This window comes from Balaenoptera acutorostrata, chromosome 1, assembly GCF_949987535.1.
Source record: "Balaenoptera acutorostrata chromosome 1, mBalAcu1.1, whole genome shotgun sequence".
NCBI lineage: Eukaryota > Metazoa > Chordata > Mammalia > Artiodactyla > Balaenopteridae > Balaenoptera > Balaenoptera acutorostrata.
In genome coordinates this window covers 38,955,889-38,971,431 of record NC_080064.1, presented here as the reverse complement: position 1 = coordinate 38,971,431, position 15,543 = coordinate 38,955,889, and the positions used below count along the sequence as shown (strand labels likewise).

Genomic DNA, 15,543 nt, shown 5'->3' with positions numbered 1-15,543 from the left:
GAGAGGGTACATCTTCAACTAGGTCCTTGATGACTCCTGCCAAGCTTCAGAGATGGCCTTATGTGAGCACTTATCATACTCAGGACACAGTGTCAGGAAACAGTGCCTGTCCTGTGTAGGTATGCAGTACTATGGTATTACAGCATGCCATCAGAGAGGGCAGGAGTAACCCAAGGACACACAGCTAATACATGGTAAAGCCCGGACCTTGTTCTCCAAGGTCTGGGTCTTCTCAGCCCCAACAGAGCCTCCTGGAAGAACACAGTCTCTCTAGCCCAGACTGAGAGTCACAGGAAGGGGGTACAGATGTTTGTAGGATCTGGGCTATCTCTGGCTTCTCCCAACCCTTCCACCTGCCTCCCATCCCACATGCCAGCCTGTCAGCTTGTATTGAGGCAGACACCCAGGGGCTCTGTTGATAAGCTGGGAACTTCTGAAGTTTCTTCAAAATGGATCATCTAAATTTCCCACAGTGTAAGATTCCATGCTTTTCACTCTTCAGCAAGCAAACTCCTGCCTATCTTATAAAACCCAGCTCAGAGGTACAGCAAATGACCATGTACAAAGCCACAGAGGGAGTCCCATCACATTCCAAAGAATCTTACAGTCCGTGATCTCTGACCACAATGAAATACAATTAGAAGTCAACAAGAGATATAAACCTCCCATAGGTTGAGAAACTAAACACTTCTAAATCATCCTTGGGTTAAAGAGGAAATGACAATGAAATTATGAAATACTTAGAACTGAATGATAAGGAAAGCACAAGCAGTTTCTACTTCCTTTGTGAAGTCAAAGTCTCTGGGCCCACGTGCTGAGTATCTTCCGCTGCCCCTCCAGATGCACTCCAACCTCCTCCTCCAAGCTCTAGGTCCCAGGATGCCGACCTCTATGGGCTGCATCAACTGGTTCCCTTGTCCTTGGCTTCTGGTAGGATTTGGCCAATGGGGAAATCTTGCCAGAAATCAGAGGGAGGGAAGTGGGGCCCCTTTTTACCCCCAGTCCTTTGCAGTATGATTGCTGTGGGCTGGGTATGTCCCTCGGGCTCGGGCCACAGCTCTGGTCAGTAGTGCCATCCTCATGGCTCCCACTTTTTCCCTTCCCTCCAGCCTAGGATAGACAGCAAAGGGCTACTAGTCCTTTGGTGATAAGCTATCCCTGTGGTTTCCCTACACCCTGTCTATACCTCTAAATACTGCTTTCTTTAAACTCTCCTCAAAGCACCCACTTTGGGTATTCCATGTGTTTCACGCCGATAACTCCACACTTACCAAGTGCTCGCTGTCAGTCCATAGCCATGTTCTCACAACTGGATGACTAAGCTCTGACCCTGTGTTATCTCTGTGTGTTGACCCCCCAGCTGACCTGTCAGCACCTGAGGTCAGCAACTGGGTCAGCTCCGTCACCTGATCCCCTGCTCTCAGTGCACAGCCATGCTCAATAAAGGGTATTAATTAGGATATCAAACAAATGAAGGACTAGGTTTGAATTCCTTCTGCATACACTAGAGCATGCAAATGTTGGCCTATAGAGGATCTGGGGCTGAGTTAAGACTCAGACATCAAAAAAAAGAGAGCTTTAGACCGGGATAAAAATAGGTATTCAACAAAAGAAAGAATCTTCAGTTCTATGAGCTAAGATTTTTAAGGATCCAGTGTGTTCTCATGCCATCCAGCAAGCAGAAGATCCAGACACAAGGGGAGCCCAGTGGGGCTTCTGTGCCATGTACATGCCCATCTCCTGCCTCGAGCTCTCCCTTATCCCTGCCTGCTCACCTCTCATACCCCTCCAAGGTGACTTCTGTAGCCCATCTGTCTGCCTTGGCTCTCCCACCCTAGAAGGCCTCGAACCTTCCCTACCACCCTAGGGCAGAGCCAGCCAACTGGTCCCTGGGCCTGGGGCGCACCGTGTGCATTTTGTGCTGCTGCAGAATATTTGTCTGCCCTCAGGGGAAGAACCCAAGTAGAAAAGTAGCAAAAGCAAATCAGGTCTTGAAGGCTTTGGATTTGGCTGGAAGAAAGGAAGGAAAGAAGATATCCCAAAGTGGGAACAGCTGGAACAAAAATGTGGTGGGGGGAAATGGGGTGACTTCTGCCAGGAGTGAGGAGAATCTGCCCAGCCTGAGCCAAGACCCCAGCCCTGGTGGGGGAGGTGAAAGTCTGTGATTTGAGCACTCTTGAGGGCCAGTCCTTTCAGTGCTGGGGTAAGGGACTCAGCTCATTGTACCCAAGGCATTCATTAAGTGCCTGCTATGTGCCAGGCACTATGCCAGGAGCTGAGGGTATGGGAGTGTATAGTGATCTCGAGCTCAGGGACACTCGAGACACAGAAGATTCTAGGAGGGCAAGGAAACCACCATTATCCAGCTCCAGACAGAAGCTGGGCTTGTCCCCATTTTACAGTCGACGAAGTTGAGGCTGCCTCCTTGGCCCTCCTGAGAGGGCCAGCTCTTAGTCCTTTGCCCCTGGGAAGCGGGGAGCGATACAGACTTTCCGGAAAGGCGGGGATATTGGGGTTGGGGGGGGTCCCCTCTCCCCGCCCCTTCCCCGCCCCCTGGCCGCAGCGTGGCCAGGCAGGGAGGGCCGGGGCGGAGTTGGCGTCGCCTGGGGGCGGGAGGGCGACGCGGGCTCGGCAGGCAGACTGGCGAGAGGACCGGCGCGGCCGGCGACGAGCAAAAGGAGGGGACCGCCTGCTGGGGATGTGACCTCGCGGCCAGACAGGACTCGCGCTAGCCCACCCGGCGGACCCCGTGAGTGAGTGCCCCTCGCGCCCCGCCGCGCACACGGCCCAGCCTAGTTTCCACTTTCATTTCTCCGGCCGTCCCGGCGTGGCACCGTCCCGAGGCAACCTGTGCCCAAGCAGGCTGGCCACAGCCCTCGGTCCGGGTCCGAAGCTCTGGGCTGGAAAGTCGGGGCTGAGGTTAAGGCGAGTCGGTTGAGGAGGGCGTGTCTTCGGAGGCGGAAATTTCAGGCCTGCTCCTCTGGGTCCTACGACCCGTCTGTCCTGGCAGCTGGGCTGGGGAGGGAGGGGCGTCAGGGGTCCTGGGAGAGGCCGAGGAGTGGTCGTAGGTGGCCAAGCGCCGCGGGGAAGAGCTGGGAGTCCTCGCCTCTACTTTTCTCTTGGATCTCTGCCCTCAGCCCTCCCGCCTGCCCCCACCCCCAACACACCAACACACACACACACCCACACCAACACACCCACACAACACATACACACCACACACACACCAACACACACACCAACACACACACCACACATACACCACACACACACACCAACACACACACACCCCAACACACACACACCCCACACACACCAACACACACACACCCCACACACCAACACACACAACACACACCCCAACACACACACACACAACACACACACACACAACACACACACACACATACCCCCCCCCCCCACACACACACACATGCACTACTCTAGGCTGGATTCTGGTTTCAGACTGGGGCCAAGACCCTGGGTCAGGCCTGGGGGAGTGGCAGGTGTGGCTGAGCATCAGAAGCAGGCAGGGCGCCTCGGTGGTCTTCATTTGGGAAACCCAGATGCTCACCCAGGGAGCGAGCCATCACTAGCCACTTCAGGAGTGAAAGGACAACCAGATTTAGGAAACGGGGGCCGAGAGGGGGAATGGCCATGGTTCGGAAGTTCAGGGAGGGGACAGAGATTCTGTGAGAGTTAGAAACTCAGTAAAGGGATGGGAGTGGGAAGTGAAGACAGACAAGTGGCATGGATACAAGGGCATCTATCCATCCCCCCACCCCCAAGCTTTCACTTTCCTGGGGAAAGACCCAGGCCTTGAAATTCTGCAGCAGGAAGGTGGGACTCTAGCTCACTGGTTAGGACACCAAAGTTGCTGTGGGGTGTGGGGAAGGCTCAGTGTGCTGGGGGAACAGGAATTAGGTTGGTCTAGTTGATGGGAAGATGCTTCCCCTTTCCCTCCACTCCCTTCCTTTCCCCTTATTTCCACCAGACCAGCGACCAGCCAGTGCAGGAAAATGGCCCTTTACTAGTTGTCATGCCCCACCTTATCCCAGTGTCCAGTTCTGCCGCTGGAGATCCCCTGCCTGTAACTTGCTGTGTGAATGCAGTCTCCTCAAGTCCCCTTAGTGGGCCTCAGTTTCCCCATCCATACAAGAAGTGGGTTGGGCCAGTTGATTTCTCAGGGCTATTTCAACCCTATGATTCTTGATTTTGAGCTTTCCTTAAAGCCTGAGCATCCGCTATGTGCCAGGCCTTGACCGAGGCTGGGGGGTGGGGCTGGTGGGGGACCAATGGCCAAAGAGTAATCTCCACCCAAGGACAAAGAGATCTGGGTTCAGTAGAGGGGCTGTGGGAGGAGGTAGCATTCAACCTGACAGTGTGAGTCAAGCCAAGGGACCAGTGTAAGAAAACACACAGAAGCAGGAGTTGGGGGCGTTTTCAGGGATCAGGAAGAAGCCCAGGGTGGTTTCTGTAGGGAAGTGAGGCAGGAAAGCTAGGGTGAGGTGTTGAATGCCAGGGTGAGGGTCTGTTGGTAGCTGTCACTGAGGGGGGCTGTGCAAAGGTGGAGAGCCCAAGGACCCAACCTAATTGCAGTGTGAATGATTTTGGAAGCTCCTGCCCCAAGCAGAGTTTAGAATGCAGGCTGCAATTCAAGCATGGAAATCTCCTCTTGGATCAGGAAGTCCCACACTGGGGACTTCTTTGGGTGAGAAGTTGAGCGGTAGGGGATGGATGACCTACCACATCTTTGAGGTTTTTTCAAGAGGACAAGATCCTGCTGGGAGACCTGCCCCTACTCTCCAAACTCCTCTCATTTTACTTGACTTTCCCTTCTTGGCCTGTGTGTTGTGTGTTTCAGACTTCTCCACTAGCTTGACTTGTCTGACATGATGATCCACATGTACCTTTGGTTACACCCAGTTGTCACCTTGTTCCCACCCTCCCTTCCTCAAACCTGTCCCAGTATTTCTAGAGATGTGAGAAAGGAAAATACTCCAGTGTCAGCTCTGAGGTCAAGGCCAGGCTTTGTGGCTGTATTCAAGCCTCAGTCTAGGGTCGGAATCCAGGACTCAAATTGACCAGGGTCAGGGCCAGGTCAGAGTTCAGCCTGCAGCCAAAAAGCTCAGTGTTTAGCCTACACTCAGCCTTAGTGCTCAGTCTGGGGTCAGGATCAGTGCTCATGTGGCTAAATTCCAGTGGGTACTTGGCTCTGCATTTCCCAAGAGCTCACACACTCACAGGGGAGATGAGGTGACTACCCTGGAAGTCCCAGGAACTTGGCCTGTGAGTGACCGAGGAAGTTGTATGGTCCAATCCATACCTGCTGCAGGGGTCACCCAGCAGTGGTGGATGAGACTAGAACCCAGGTCTCCAGCCTCAAAGCCTGGGGCTGTCCCCATCACTGTCCCCAAAGTCTGTTCGGAGACTGAGATCCTTCAATTCTAAGAGGCAAAGCAAATTCTTCTGAATTCTGGATGGGCCCAGCTGGGTGATTTGACTGCATTTTCCTACCTTCCAGTGCCGGGCACATAGTATGTGCTCTAGGAATGTCTACTGAATGTCAGGTGCAGTGGGAGGGGCCAGCGCTGTTCTGGTTTGTGTTTCAGGCTGGAGGAGGTTAGCTTGGGAGGAAGGATCTCCAGCCACTGCTGGAGGAAGTGGTGCCCTTCTAGACCTGCCAGTTCCCCCTCCCTCCAGTGCCTGCAGCCACACTCAGAGGCCACCCAGCTGGCCATATAAGAGCTCTTTCCTTTCAGGGTAATAAAAGGAAAGGACATTTTTGGTAGAAAAGTCCCTCCTGCTCCCTGGGAATCCCCGGTGGCCGGATGGACTGCGGGATATCTCAGAGGAAGCCGAGGGCGGGGGCTCTCCCCCTACCCCCAGGACAATGCAGGCCGGCTCTCCCACGCTGTACCAACTAGCCCATGGGATCCCCAGAGGTCATCTTGTGCAGGCCCCTGCCTCCTGCAGGGGCCTCTGCCTGCAGGAAGCCTCTGCCAGCTCTCTAATGGTTCACAGCAAGTCTGAGGAGCACCTGTCTGGAGCCCAGGCCCAGCCCTCTCTGAGACACAATGAAAGTGGAGAGGAAATTAAACAAGATGGGAGGGCTGTGGACGCTTGGCAGGGGGAGCTAGGGTATCTGGAAATAGGGCAGGATGCTGGACTGTGGGGATGAGGAGGATTTAGATTCCAGGCAGAGAATTCCAGGCCAAAAGCCGAGAGGTGGGAGGGAAATGATGTGTTGGGAAGTCAAGCCCGTTTGGTAAGGACCTGACCACCATGCTCCCCCATGCCCTTGGCCCTGGCAGGGCATCCGTAGGGCCTGCCCCTGGACCCCTGGCCCTCGACCCATCCTGGCCATGGCGCTGTGCCTGAAGCAGGTGTTCGCCAAGGACAAGACGTTCAGGCCGCGGAAGCGCTTCGAGCCGGGCACACAGCGCTTTGAGCTGTATAAGAAAGCGCAGGCGTCGCTCAAGTCGGGTCTGGACCTGCGCAGTGTGGTGAGGCTGCCACCGGGCGAGAACATCGACGACTGGATCGCCGTGCACGTGGTGGACTTCTTCAACCGCATCAACCTCATCTACGGTACCATGGCCGAGCGCTGCAGCGAGACCAGCTGCCCGGTCATGGCCGGCGGGCCCCGCTACGAGTACCGCTGGCAGGACGAGCGCCAGTACCGGCGGCCGGCCAAGCTCTCGGCGCCGCGCTACATGGCGTTGCTCATGGACTGGATTGAGGGACTCATCAACGACGAGGATGTCTTTCCCACACGCGTGGGTGAGTGCCGCCTGGCAGGCAGGTCAGGCCTGGCCAGGGAGGAAGGGAGCCAGCGGGGCCCATCGCGCAGATGAGGCATTTAGCTTGATACAGCCATGTTGTAGAAGAGGAAACGGAGGCTCAGGGAGATCGTGTCTGCTCAAGATCAGGCATCTTGAGCTAGGGCGGCCTGGCTCCCAGTTTGGGGCCTCTTTTTGTCTGAAGCTTGAGTGTCCCTCCAGGGAACACCCTGGCAAGACCACTATGATTCTCAAAACCTTCCAGAACAAGTGGCTCAAGGTGCTCCTAGCAGGGCGCCCTGCTTGGGCTGATCTGACTTGCTGCCTCCTGGGAGTCCCCTCTGACTCCTGGCCCCAGGAAAGGGAAGGGGGTGGGGCCCCATGGGGGCCAGACGGTATCTCCTCCTCAGTGGGCTCTGAAGGCAGAATTTTCCCTTGTCAAGCCCAACCCATGGAGCCTTTTCTTTTCTCAGCTGGGCAGCCTGGGCAGGTGAGGGTGGGGAGAGGAGATGAATGATGTCATCCTGGCCCAGCTTCCCCACCCAAGGGCAGCAAGAGATGGTATTGGCTCAGGAGCTGAGTAGGCATGACCCTGTGTTCATCCCAGCAGCCCCGCCCCACCTGGCCTCCTGTTCATCTGTGTTAAGGCTATGGGAATCAGAGATGGGTGGGGCAGGGTGGTCAGGCCCAGAGGGGAGAAGTCTGAATGCTGAGGGCCTTGAGTCACAAATCAGTGCCCACGCCCCTCCCCAGTCGGTGGCCTTCCATTTCCTGCACTATCATGTCCAACATGGGTATCTTCATTTCACATGAGAGGAAACAGGCCGAGAGAGGGACAGTGCACTGAATCAGGAGGGACTCAGAACCAGCTCAGGTCTCTTGAGGCCCAGGGCCCCGCGTCTAGATGGACAGGACAAGTCTGAGGGACTTGGGCTGGGCCTGGAAGGGCTCACAGGGAGACAGGGCTCAGCCCCACCCGAGAGCAGTGAGGAAGGGGAAGGGCCTCATGGAGTGGGGTGAGTCAGTGTGGGCCTGCGTCTGAGCGCTTGTTCCCTTCTAGCCTTCACCCCCAGACCTGTGAGATCCCAGGTGCCTGTGCCTTAATCCTGGGATGGCTCTGCCACAGCAGAGAAGAGGGTGTAGCCACCAAGATCTCCACCGTGAGCATGGGGGACTGTACAGAAATTGTGCCTTTTTCACAGGTCCTGGACCTTCTCTCTGGCAGAGTCTGTGGCATTTTTCCCTGAGGGGTGCTGCAGTGCAGTGCAAAGAGGGCTTGAATCCTACCTCCAGTCTGTACTAATTAATAGTTGTGTGGCCTTGGGCAAGTGGTTCCACATTTATGCACCTCTGTTTTATCATATCTAGAATGGCTGCCATACCCATTATCATACCAGGCTAAAGGTGCAAAGGACCCAGCACAGGGCCTGGCTCACAGATGGAAGGTTCTTGTAAGTCTTATTGACTATTTGAAGGACTGAGAGATATACGAACTTGTTCATGAAGATTTCGTAATTCTCAGGATTGGCGTCTGGGGCCTGCCGTGTGAATGTTGCGAAGGGGAAGGAGTCGGTAGGGCTGGAGAGGCAAGTCAGGATCAGATCATGAAAAGCCTTGAGCAGGCACCAAGCTGGGAAGTTAGGACTCAATCCTGAAGGCCCATATTTTTAAAAATGGACCCCAGATATTGATGAACTCCCCTTGGAATTGCATCCAAGGGTGTTGTGTGCGAGCACCTACAGATGCACATGTTTCTGGGGAGAGTTTTGGCATAACTTCCATTATAGTCTAAGAAGGGTTGGTCAGTGACCCAACAAAGTTGCAGAGTCCTGTTCAGGGTGATGGGAAAATCAGAAGACGATTTGTATTTCAGCAGAGGAGAGGCACAGTGCTTCATTAAAAAGGGAAGTATGGGAGAAAGCAAACTTTGATCTCTGTTTCCCACAGGGAAGTGTGCTAGGGAAGAGGCCATCTTGGGCAAAGGCTGCCTGTGTGGGGGAGGGCAGGGTTGGGCAGAGTTTCATCATCAGATTGCTGATGCCCCATATCTGCCCATCCCGCCCCCTAGGAGTTCCCTTCCCCAAGAACTTCCAGCAGGTCTGCACCAAGATCCTGACCCGCCTTTTCCGCGTCTTTGTGCATGTCTACATCCACCACTTCGACAGCATTCTCAGCATGGGGGCCGAGGCGCATGTCAACACCTGTTACAAGCACTTCTATTACTTCATCCGCGAGTTCAGCCTGGTGGACCAGCGGGAGCTGGAGCCACTGGTGAGGCCAAGCCCCCACTGCCCTCCCCCACCAGGGCTAGCGTCTGAGTTTTGAGATCCGAAGGCTACCTGCTTTAAGAAAATCCAATATCCAAGTGGATATGTTAGGGGACCGCAATTCATTTAACAATGGATTTTGTACTTTAATAGCGACTTCATTCAAGTATCAGTTTACAAACACAGATCTGCAGCCTGGAGTTGGGAGGCGGTGGTGGCGGGAAGGGGCCAGGCTCAGGCAGAAGAGTAGCCGGGCCCTGTGGTTTGGAAACGGGCTGCCTGGCAGGTTGAGCTCTGACTGACCCCTCCCCACCTTGTGTCTCTGCAGAGGGAGATGACAGAGCGGATCTGTCACTGAGCCCAGACCTGGACCTTGTTGCCCATCAGATGGACCATCTGAACACAGAGTGGCCAGGGAGGGGACCCTCAGAAGTCTGGTAGCAGAGGGACCTGAAGGCCCTGGGGCCCCTCCACACACACAAAGCCCCTGGACTTCTGGTTCTCAGGAGTCTGCCCACATGTCTCCCTGACTGTTTGTGAGTGGAGCAGGGAAGAGCTTAAAGGTGGGCAGACAGGTGAAAAGGAGCAGCTAAACCCTTAGCGTGAAGTCTAGTCTGCTCTGACACTTGACCCTTCCACGGTGGTTGCCAAGCCTGTTTGGGGAACGTGGATGTGGCTGAAGTGACGGCAAGAAAGATGCAAGAGCATGAGCAGCCTATGTGTGAGTGGACATGGATGACGTGTATATCGGTGTGTATGTGTATGATTTTGACTGTGGGGTGTGTCTGTGAGAGCTACCTGCCTTAGACTGTTCCTGGCACATAGTAGGCCCTCCATAAATGTTAGGTAAATTGATGGATGGATGAATGGATGGATGGAAGGGAGGAAGGAAGGAAGGAAGTAGGGATTAGGGCCATCGGACCATGACCACTTAGGAATGATGACAAGTCAGTCTTCCCATTTGGTGTGTCTGACTATGTGTGTAAGTGCACGAACTGTGGTTGTACATGTAGCTCCATGTTTGAATCTTCCAGGTTACCATCTTCCATCAGCATGAGTTCTGGGGAGCTACTGATGGGGGCAGGTAGGAAGGGGGGCCCCGCCCTGACTAATATCCTGGCCCACCATAGGTTCTGATTTGCTCAGCTAGAGATGCCCAGGAGCTGTCATTTCCTTCATCCCCCTGCCTCCAGGAGGCCTGATTATAGATAGCCTCATGGGCGTCGGGGGTGATTCTTCATGTCCACAAAGATCCCCAGTCCTTAAATCAGGAATCATACACTCCAATCTAGCTTCCTGAATCTCCAGATGTGGTTGTGAGGATCTGAAGCCCGGCACAAAATAATCCTCCAACCCACAAAGCTAGTGAGCTTGAATTGGGAAGCTCCAGAGCCTTATCTCCTGCCTGGGACATTGAGGACCACATAGCTGTGAATGGACTCTTCCAGGCTTGGAGAGCCCCCATCCTGCTAGTACCTGCCTCCTTCCCAACCATCCCTGAAACATTCCAGCTGGTTGGATCTCACAGCGTAGCTATCCACAGAGAAACTGGCATGTCCATTCAGCACTTATTACTCAGCACTGCCATGCCCAGCCCTGCGCCCAGACCCACAGGTGGGGAAACTGAGGCAGGGACAAGGCCCTCCTCTCCTAGAGACTCCAGGCTGGGGGGCCAGGATGGAGAGCCAGAAGGAATCTGAGGATCATCCAGTCTCACTCACAGAATCATCCACGTACATGAGAGAAAACTGAAGCCAGAGGAGAGGCGGGAGAAACTGTCCAAGGCCTCCCAGCAAAGCTTTTGTGGAGCTGGAACGGAAACCAGGGGTTCTGACTCCCACCCCAGGCCTGTGGATTGCTACACAGGGAGATGAGATGCACTCCAAAGGAGGGTTTGACAGCCCCTCTCCAGGATACAACTGTTCCTGCTTTGAGCAAGGATTTCTAGCCTGATGTCAGAGTGCCCCACCACCCCTGTGGTCTGCTGGGGTTGTCTGCTGAGCCTAAACCTCCAAAATCATGCCCCTCTCCATGGCCCCGCAGCTGCCGGATCTCTGGGGAAGCAGATGGGGCTCCTGGGTCCAGCCAGCTGGACCTGGGACAGCTGCCTCCAGAGAAGTTCCCGAGGGAAGCACTGGCCCAGCAGCTTTGCCAGAAGCTCTGGTGTGAGGGGGGCGGGGGGGGGTGTCAAAGATTCTGCCAAGGAGGACTGTGGATTGGAAGATGGAGTCTAGGCTATGGCCAGTGCTGATTACGCAGCAGGGGGCGGGGGGGTGTATTTTTTTGTGAAACAGAGGGAAATTTTATTGTTGTTATTTTTGGTAAAATAAAGGAGGCAAACTAAAGGCCCTGGTGGGAAGCTGTGGTCTGGGTGCCACATGGCTCCTGGGCAGGCTGTGGAAGGAACTGGGCCAGAATGGGGCAGGGAGGGCTTTTTGTCCAGAGATCCTGGGCCATGTGGAGGCCTGGCTGATGTGGTCATGTCTGGCCCAGCTCTCCAGGGTGGAGTCACCAAGGTTTTCCCAGGGCTCTGAGAATCCTAGACCCAGAATTCCTGGGCTAGGCTAGGAACCTCAGAGTGGAGAGGGCTGGCCCTTACCTTCGGGGAACTCAGTCTCCTGGGAAAGTCTTTCCTGTTTCAGCTCAGGTCACCTGGCACTGGCTACTCTCACTCCATCCCCTTAATCTGGGTGGTTTATTGGAGCTAATGGGTTAAGGAACAGGGCAGAAATACAGCCCTAACTGTAATCACAGTAGAGGAAACACTTCTCAAAAGAAGGCTGTCTGTCGGGTGCTGGCTAGAGCTCCAAGTGGTGGCAAGACATGGGGCTGACTCCTGAGCTTCTTCCCCAGGAGACACCTGATGCTCTTAGCTCAGGTCTTGCCGTCAGTCTACTGCCCCTTACCCTCAACTGCCCAGCCAAGAGTTGAAAACCAGCTTGGTTCCTAAGAGTCAGCAAAGGCCCACCTAGAGCTCTTCCTTCTACCTGAGGAGACAGCCTGGCTTTGTGCAGTGCCTCTCCTGGGAGACAGAGACCTGGGTTCCAGCCCCAGCCCAGCCCCCAAGGTACTCTGGCATGTACTTCATGATCAGGTGTGGGAGTGAGGGACTTACTGATCTCTAAGCTCCTTCATTACAGTCTGTGGATCATTCACAATAATAACTAATACTATGTGTTAGGTGCAGCTCTAGATGCTTGACATATAATAGCTTGTTGAATCATTTGTCTTTGGCTAGTTGCCTAGCTCCCTTCCTGGTGCCCAGTATCCCTCCTTTCATTGCTGTAGGATCTGTAAGGCCCTGCACTCTGCAGCCCCTTCTTCTGGCTTACCAGAGGAGGCCCCGGTCCAGCATTCTAAAAGGTGGCTCTGCTTGCATACCTCCTATGACAGGTCACGGACTACTTCCTCAATTACTGGACAGCTTAGACTCTTAGAAACTTCAGGCTCTGGGATCATAGTTGTTCTGGAATACACCATATGAGTGTAGGCTTATCTCAGAACTGTGTGGCCAAGGCCTGCACCTTACATGACAATGTCTGAATACATCAGGAAGCCCTCACAAAACTATTTTGAGAAATTCAGAGACAGATGCTTGGAGAAGACTAGACAGAGAAAGGAGAAGATAAAAGAGAGAGCTGAGGCCTCAGCTACACAGAGAAAAGAGCCCCCCATAGGGCAAAACTTGGCAGGAGAGGATCCTGGGAGAGGCAATGTATTGAAGGTAGTGGGATAGTTTGGCTCCCTTCCTCATTCCCTGCTCCAAATATTTTTACGGCTCTTGAGCCAACAGGAAAACAAAGCCGTCTGCAGCCTAGCTGCCCAGCCATTCTCCCCACCTTGGAGCAGAGCATTCACCTGCTGAGTAAAAGATGCCCCACCACCCTTGGCCCCCAGGAACACTGCAGCCTCTTGGAAGTTTCCTGCTGTCACTCCCACTGCCCCATCATCAGGAGCTGTGTGGAGTGTGTGGTGAAGGGAGCCACAGGCATGGCTGGAGCTCCATCTGATTTGGGGAGCCCTTCCTTAAGCCATTCTTCCTCTGAGCCCCCCAGAGCCCTCATCTCTGCTGTTAACTGAACTTGGTTGCCATGCAGGGAACACAGCAATTTTGAGAACTTGGGTTGAAACACAGACCTAAGGATCATCTAGCTATTGAGACATTCAGGGAACAGAGATGGGAACAGGCCAGCGCGGCCTCTGAGGACTTGAAGCTTGGATGGGCCTGGAAGGCGATGGTGGGGGAGGTCAACTTACACAGGGGCTTTCAGGTTGAACTGAGAGATTCTGGAAGTGACTTACTTAATACAGAAGCTTGGGAGAACCCGCCCCCACTCCAGCCGTCACCCAGACTGGGAAATCTAGCAAAGCCTTGAATGTTCCCTATTGTTCCAGACCTCCTTCCATCATACAGATGAGAAGACTGAGCCCAATAAGGGAAAGGGAACGAACATTGGTCGGGTGGATGATGGGAAGGAAGTCCAAGAGGCTCTTTCACGAGCATTGCTCGCCAGACCCTCACAGCAATCCTGAGACAGGCAGGGAAAGGATGTTTACTTCCATTTCACAACGGAGGAAACACACTCAGTTAGGGCCTGACTTAACCCCAAGTCAGCACTCTCACTCCCTCATCACACTTGCAGCCTGGGGGAGGGTCGGGGGCTGGTTGAAATATTAATTTATTTGCAGGTAGTTTTCTGCAAGAAATGAACTTTTTACGTTTTTTTATTTTAAACCACCATTACCCACTGGGGGTAATACTTAAGGAGAAACTCTCACGGTGAAATTACAGGCACGCAAACCTTTTAAGAAATTTTACAGAATTCGTTCTCGTTTTTAAAAAGACTGGCAGCATTTCCCCATATGTAAAAGGGATTTTAAAAATTCCTTCCCGGCATGCAGAAGCGCTCGGTAAATATAATTATACCTGCTGCTGCCGGGCCTCCTCCTTCCTGGCACTTCCCGGCTTTCCCGACCTCCACGCAAGAAAGGTGCTGCCAGAAGGAGCTAAGCGCCCCCCCGCCCCATCCCAGCAACCTCCCCGCCCTTCTCCCGTCACGCCTGCGCAGTTTGCTTAGCCCCACCCCACACACTCTTGCTGGGCGTAGCCATCAGGGCGCAGGCGCAGCTCCTCCCTACACGCCGTCGGGCCCACCCCCTCGGGGCTAAGATCGCCTCTTCCGTGTTCTTGGCTGAGCGAGCTGCTGGCTGGGAGTGTGCGACAGGCCCTGCCGGGAGTCAGCTGAGGTAAAGTCCAGAGAGCGAGGTTTCCCTGCCAGTGAAATGGTGCGGGGAGGGGCGGGGGGGTTTGTGACTGAGTCGTGTGCCTGGGACGGAGCAGTCGGGGCTTTCAGAACTGTCCGAGGTCACGACCAGATTCTGCTGCGGGGGGCGGGGGGGGGCAGGGACAGCCGAAGGGGACGCTTCTTTAGGGCTCTCCTTTGGCAGGGCTCCGTCTGGGACGAGCTGTGGGTGCAGCGTGTGCTTCCGGTCCGGGCTCAGCCTGTGCCTAGGGTCGAGGCTTGGGTTGTGACAGGTGTCTGAGGTCGGAGTTCAGCCTGCGGCCAGCTTGAGACTCAGTCCCTATCAGGCTGTATGGCTGGGCTCAGGGCTCAGGCAGTCCAACGTCATGAATAGTTTTTCATGTGAGGAATTTATCATATCTGTGTACTCCATTATTTTAAAGTTAGATGTTTTCATTTAAAAACTCCTGACATAAGTGGGTCGCTGTACAGTGAGGAGAGAGAATAGTGTCAGGTAGCGTCTCTCTCCTTAGGGAGTTTCCAGGCTACCTGTCAGATGGTCAGTAGCAGATCAGAGGCCATCGCTGGTGACAGGATTGAAGTGTTGGAAGTGCTTGAGTTTGGGTCAGGCAGTCCTGGGTTCAGATCTCACCTCTGCCACTTCCTAGCTGTGTGTTCTCGGGAAAGTCATTTCCCCTCTCAGAGCTTTAGTTTCTCCTGTATTAAAAGAGCTTAGGAGAGTCCCTGTGAAGGTTGAACGGGATTACGTGAGTCACCTTGTATGGCACCTGTCATGAATTGGGTGCTGAATATTTGGCGCATGAAATGGGTGTGATATCTAGGAATTAGGTCATTTTGGACTGGGGTATTTTAGAGAGGCCTTGGGGGAAGAGTTAAGGTGACTTAGGTCTTGAAGCCTTAGTGGGATTTATAGGTGGAACTGACCTTGCAGGTTGGGTCAGTGCTTACTGACCAGTGCCCATGTGCCCAGCACTGTGCTGGGCATTTCATATATATTGTTTCCCTAGATCCTCAGCCTCTGACCAAGTGCTTTCAGCCCCACTGTACTTAGCTTCAGCCCCTGTAAAGAAGGCTTGGCTGGAAGTGATGTAAAGAGGAGATCCAGGGTTGGTTTTTTATGTGGAGCTGGGCCAGCTGGAGACTTTGGTGCTCCCTCCCCAACTTCTCCCACATCAGCTCTTCCTGTTCTGTGATCCATAGGGTTAATTGGGTTTTTGACTTTGTCTGGAA

The 15,543-nt window shown here is 54.1% G+C and overlaps 2 protein-coding genes across 7 annotated transcripts in view; both read left to right on the top strand.

Annotated features, from left to right (window-relative positions):
• Window positions 1–2,616: 2,616 nt before the first annotated feature.
• On the top strand, window positions 2,617–11,207 carry MOB3C (MOB kinase activator 3C). 3 transcript variants are annotated; one of them, XM_057542921.1, is made up of 4 exons: window positions 2,617–2,749; window positions 6,315–6,783; window positions 8,948–9,053; window positions 9,378–11,207. In XM_057542921.1, coding segments are annotated over exons 2-4 (525 nt in total). In that variant the 5' UTR covers window positions 2,617–2,749; window positions 6,315–6,365; the 3' UTR covers window positions 9,379–11,207. The 3 variants fall into 3 exon arrangements, with proteins under 3 accessions (XP_057398904.1, XP_007164567.1, XP_007164568.1); XM_007164505.2 differs by having other exon boundaries at window positions 8,851–9,053; XM_007164506.3 differs by having other exon boundaries at window positions 2,622–2,753; window positions 8,851–9,053.
• MKNK1 (MAPK interacting serine/threonine kinase 1) overlaps window positions 2,620–15,543 on the top strand; it is a 53,729-nt gene continuing 40,805 nt past the window's right edge. For 3 of the 4 annotated variants that reach the window (XM_057542899.1, XM_057542912.1, XM_057542908.1), the window contains exon 1: window positions 2,620–2,753. The gene's annotated coding sequence lies outside the window, so the exon portion shown is untranslated. Of the gene's footprint in view, window positions 2,754–14,177; window positions 14,297–15,543 lie in introns of those variants that run through there. The other variant, XM_057542894.1, reaches the window with a different exon arrangement.

Bases quoted from the DNA above. Each gene is read 5' to 3' on its own strand.
- MOB3C (XM_007164505.2), top strand. From the start codon at position 6,366: ATGGCGCTGTGCCTGAAGCAGGTGTTCGCCAAGGACAAGACGTTCAGG. The intron at 6,784-8,850 runs GTGAGTGCCGCC...CCCGCCCCCTAG, and splicing joins TGTCTTTCCCACACGCGTGG to GAGTTCCCTTCCCCAAGAAC. The intron at 9,054-9,377 runs GTGAGGCCAAGC...GTGTCTCTGCAG, and splicing joins AGCGGGAGCTGGAGCCACTG to AGGGAGATGACAGAGCGGAT.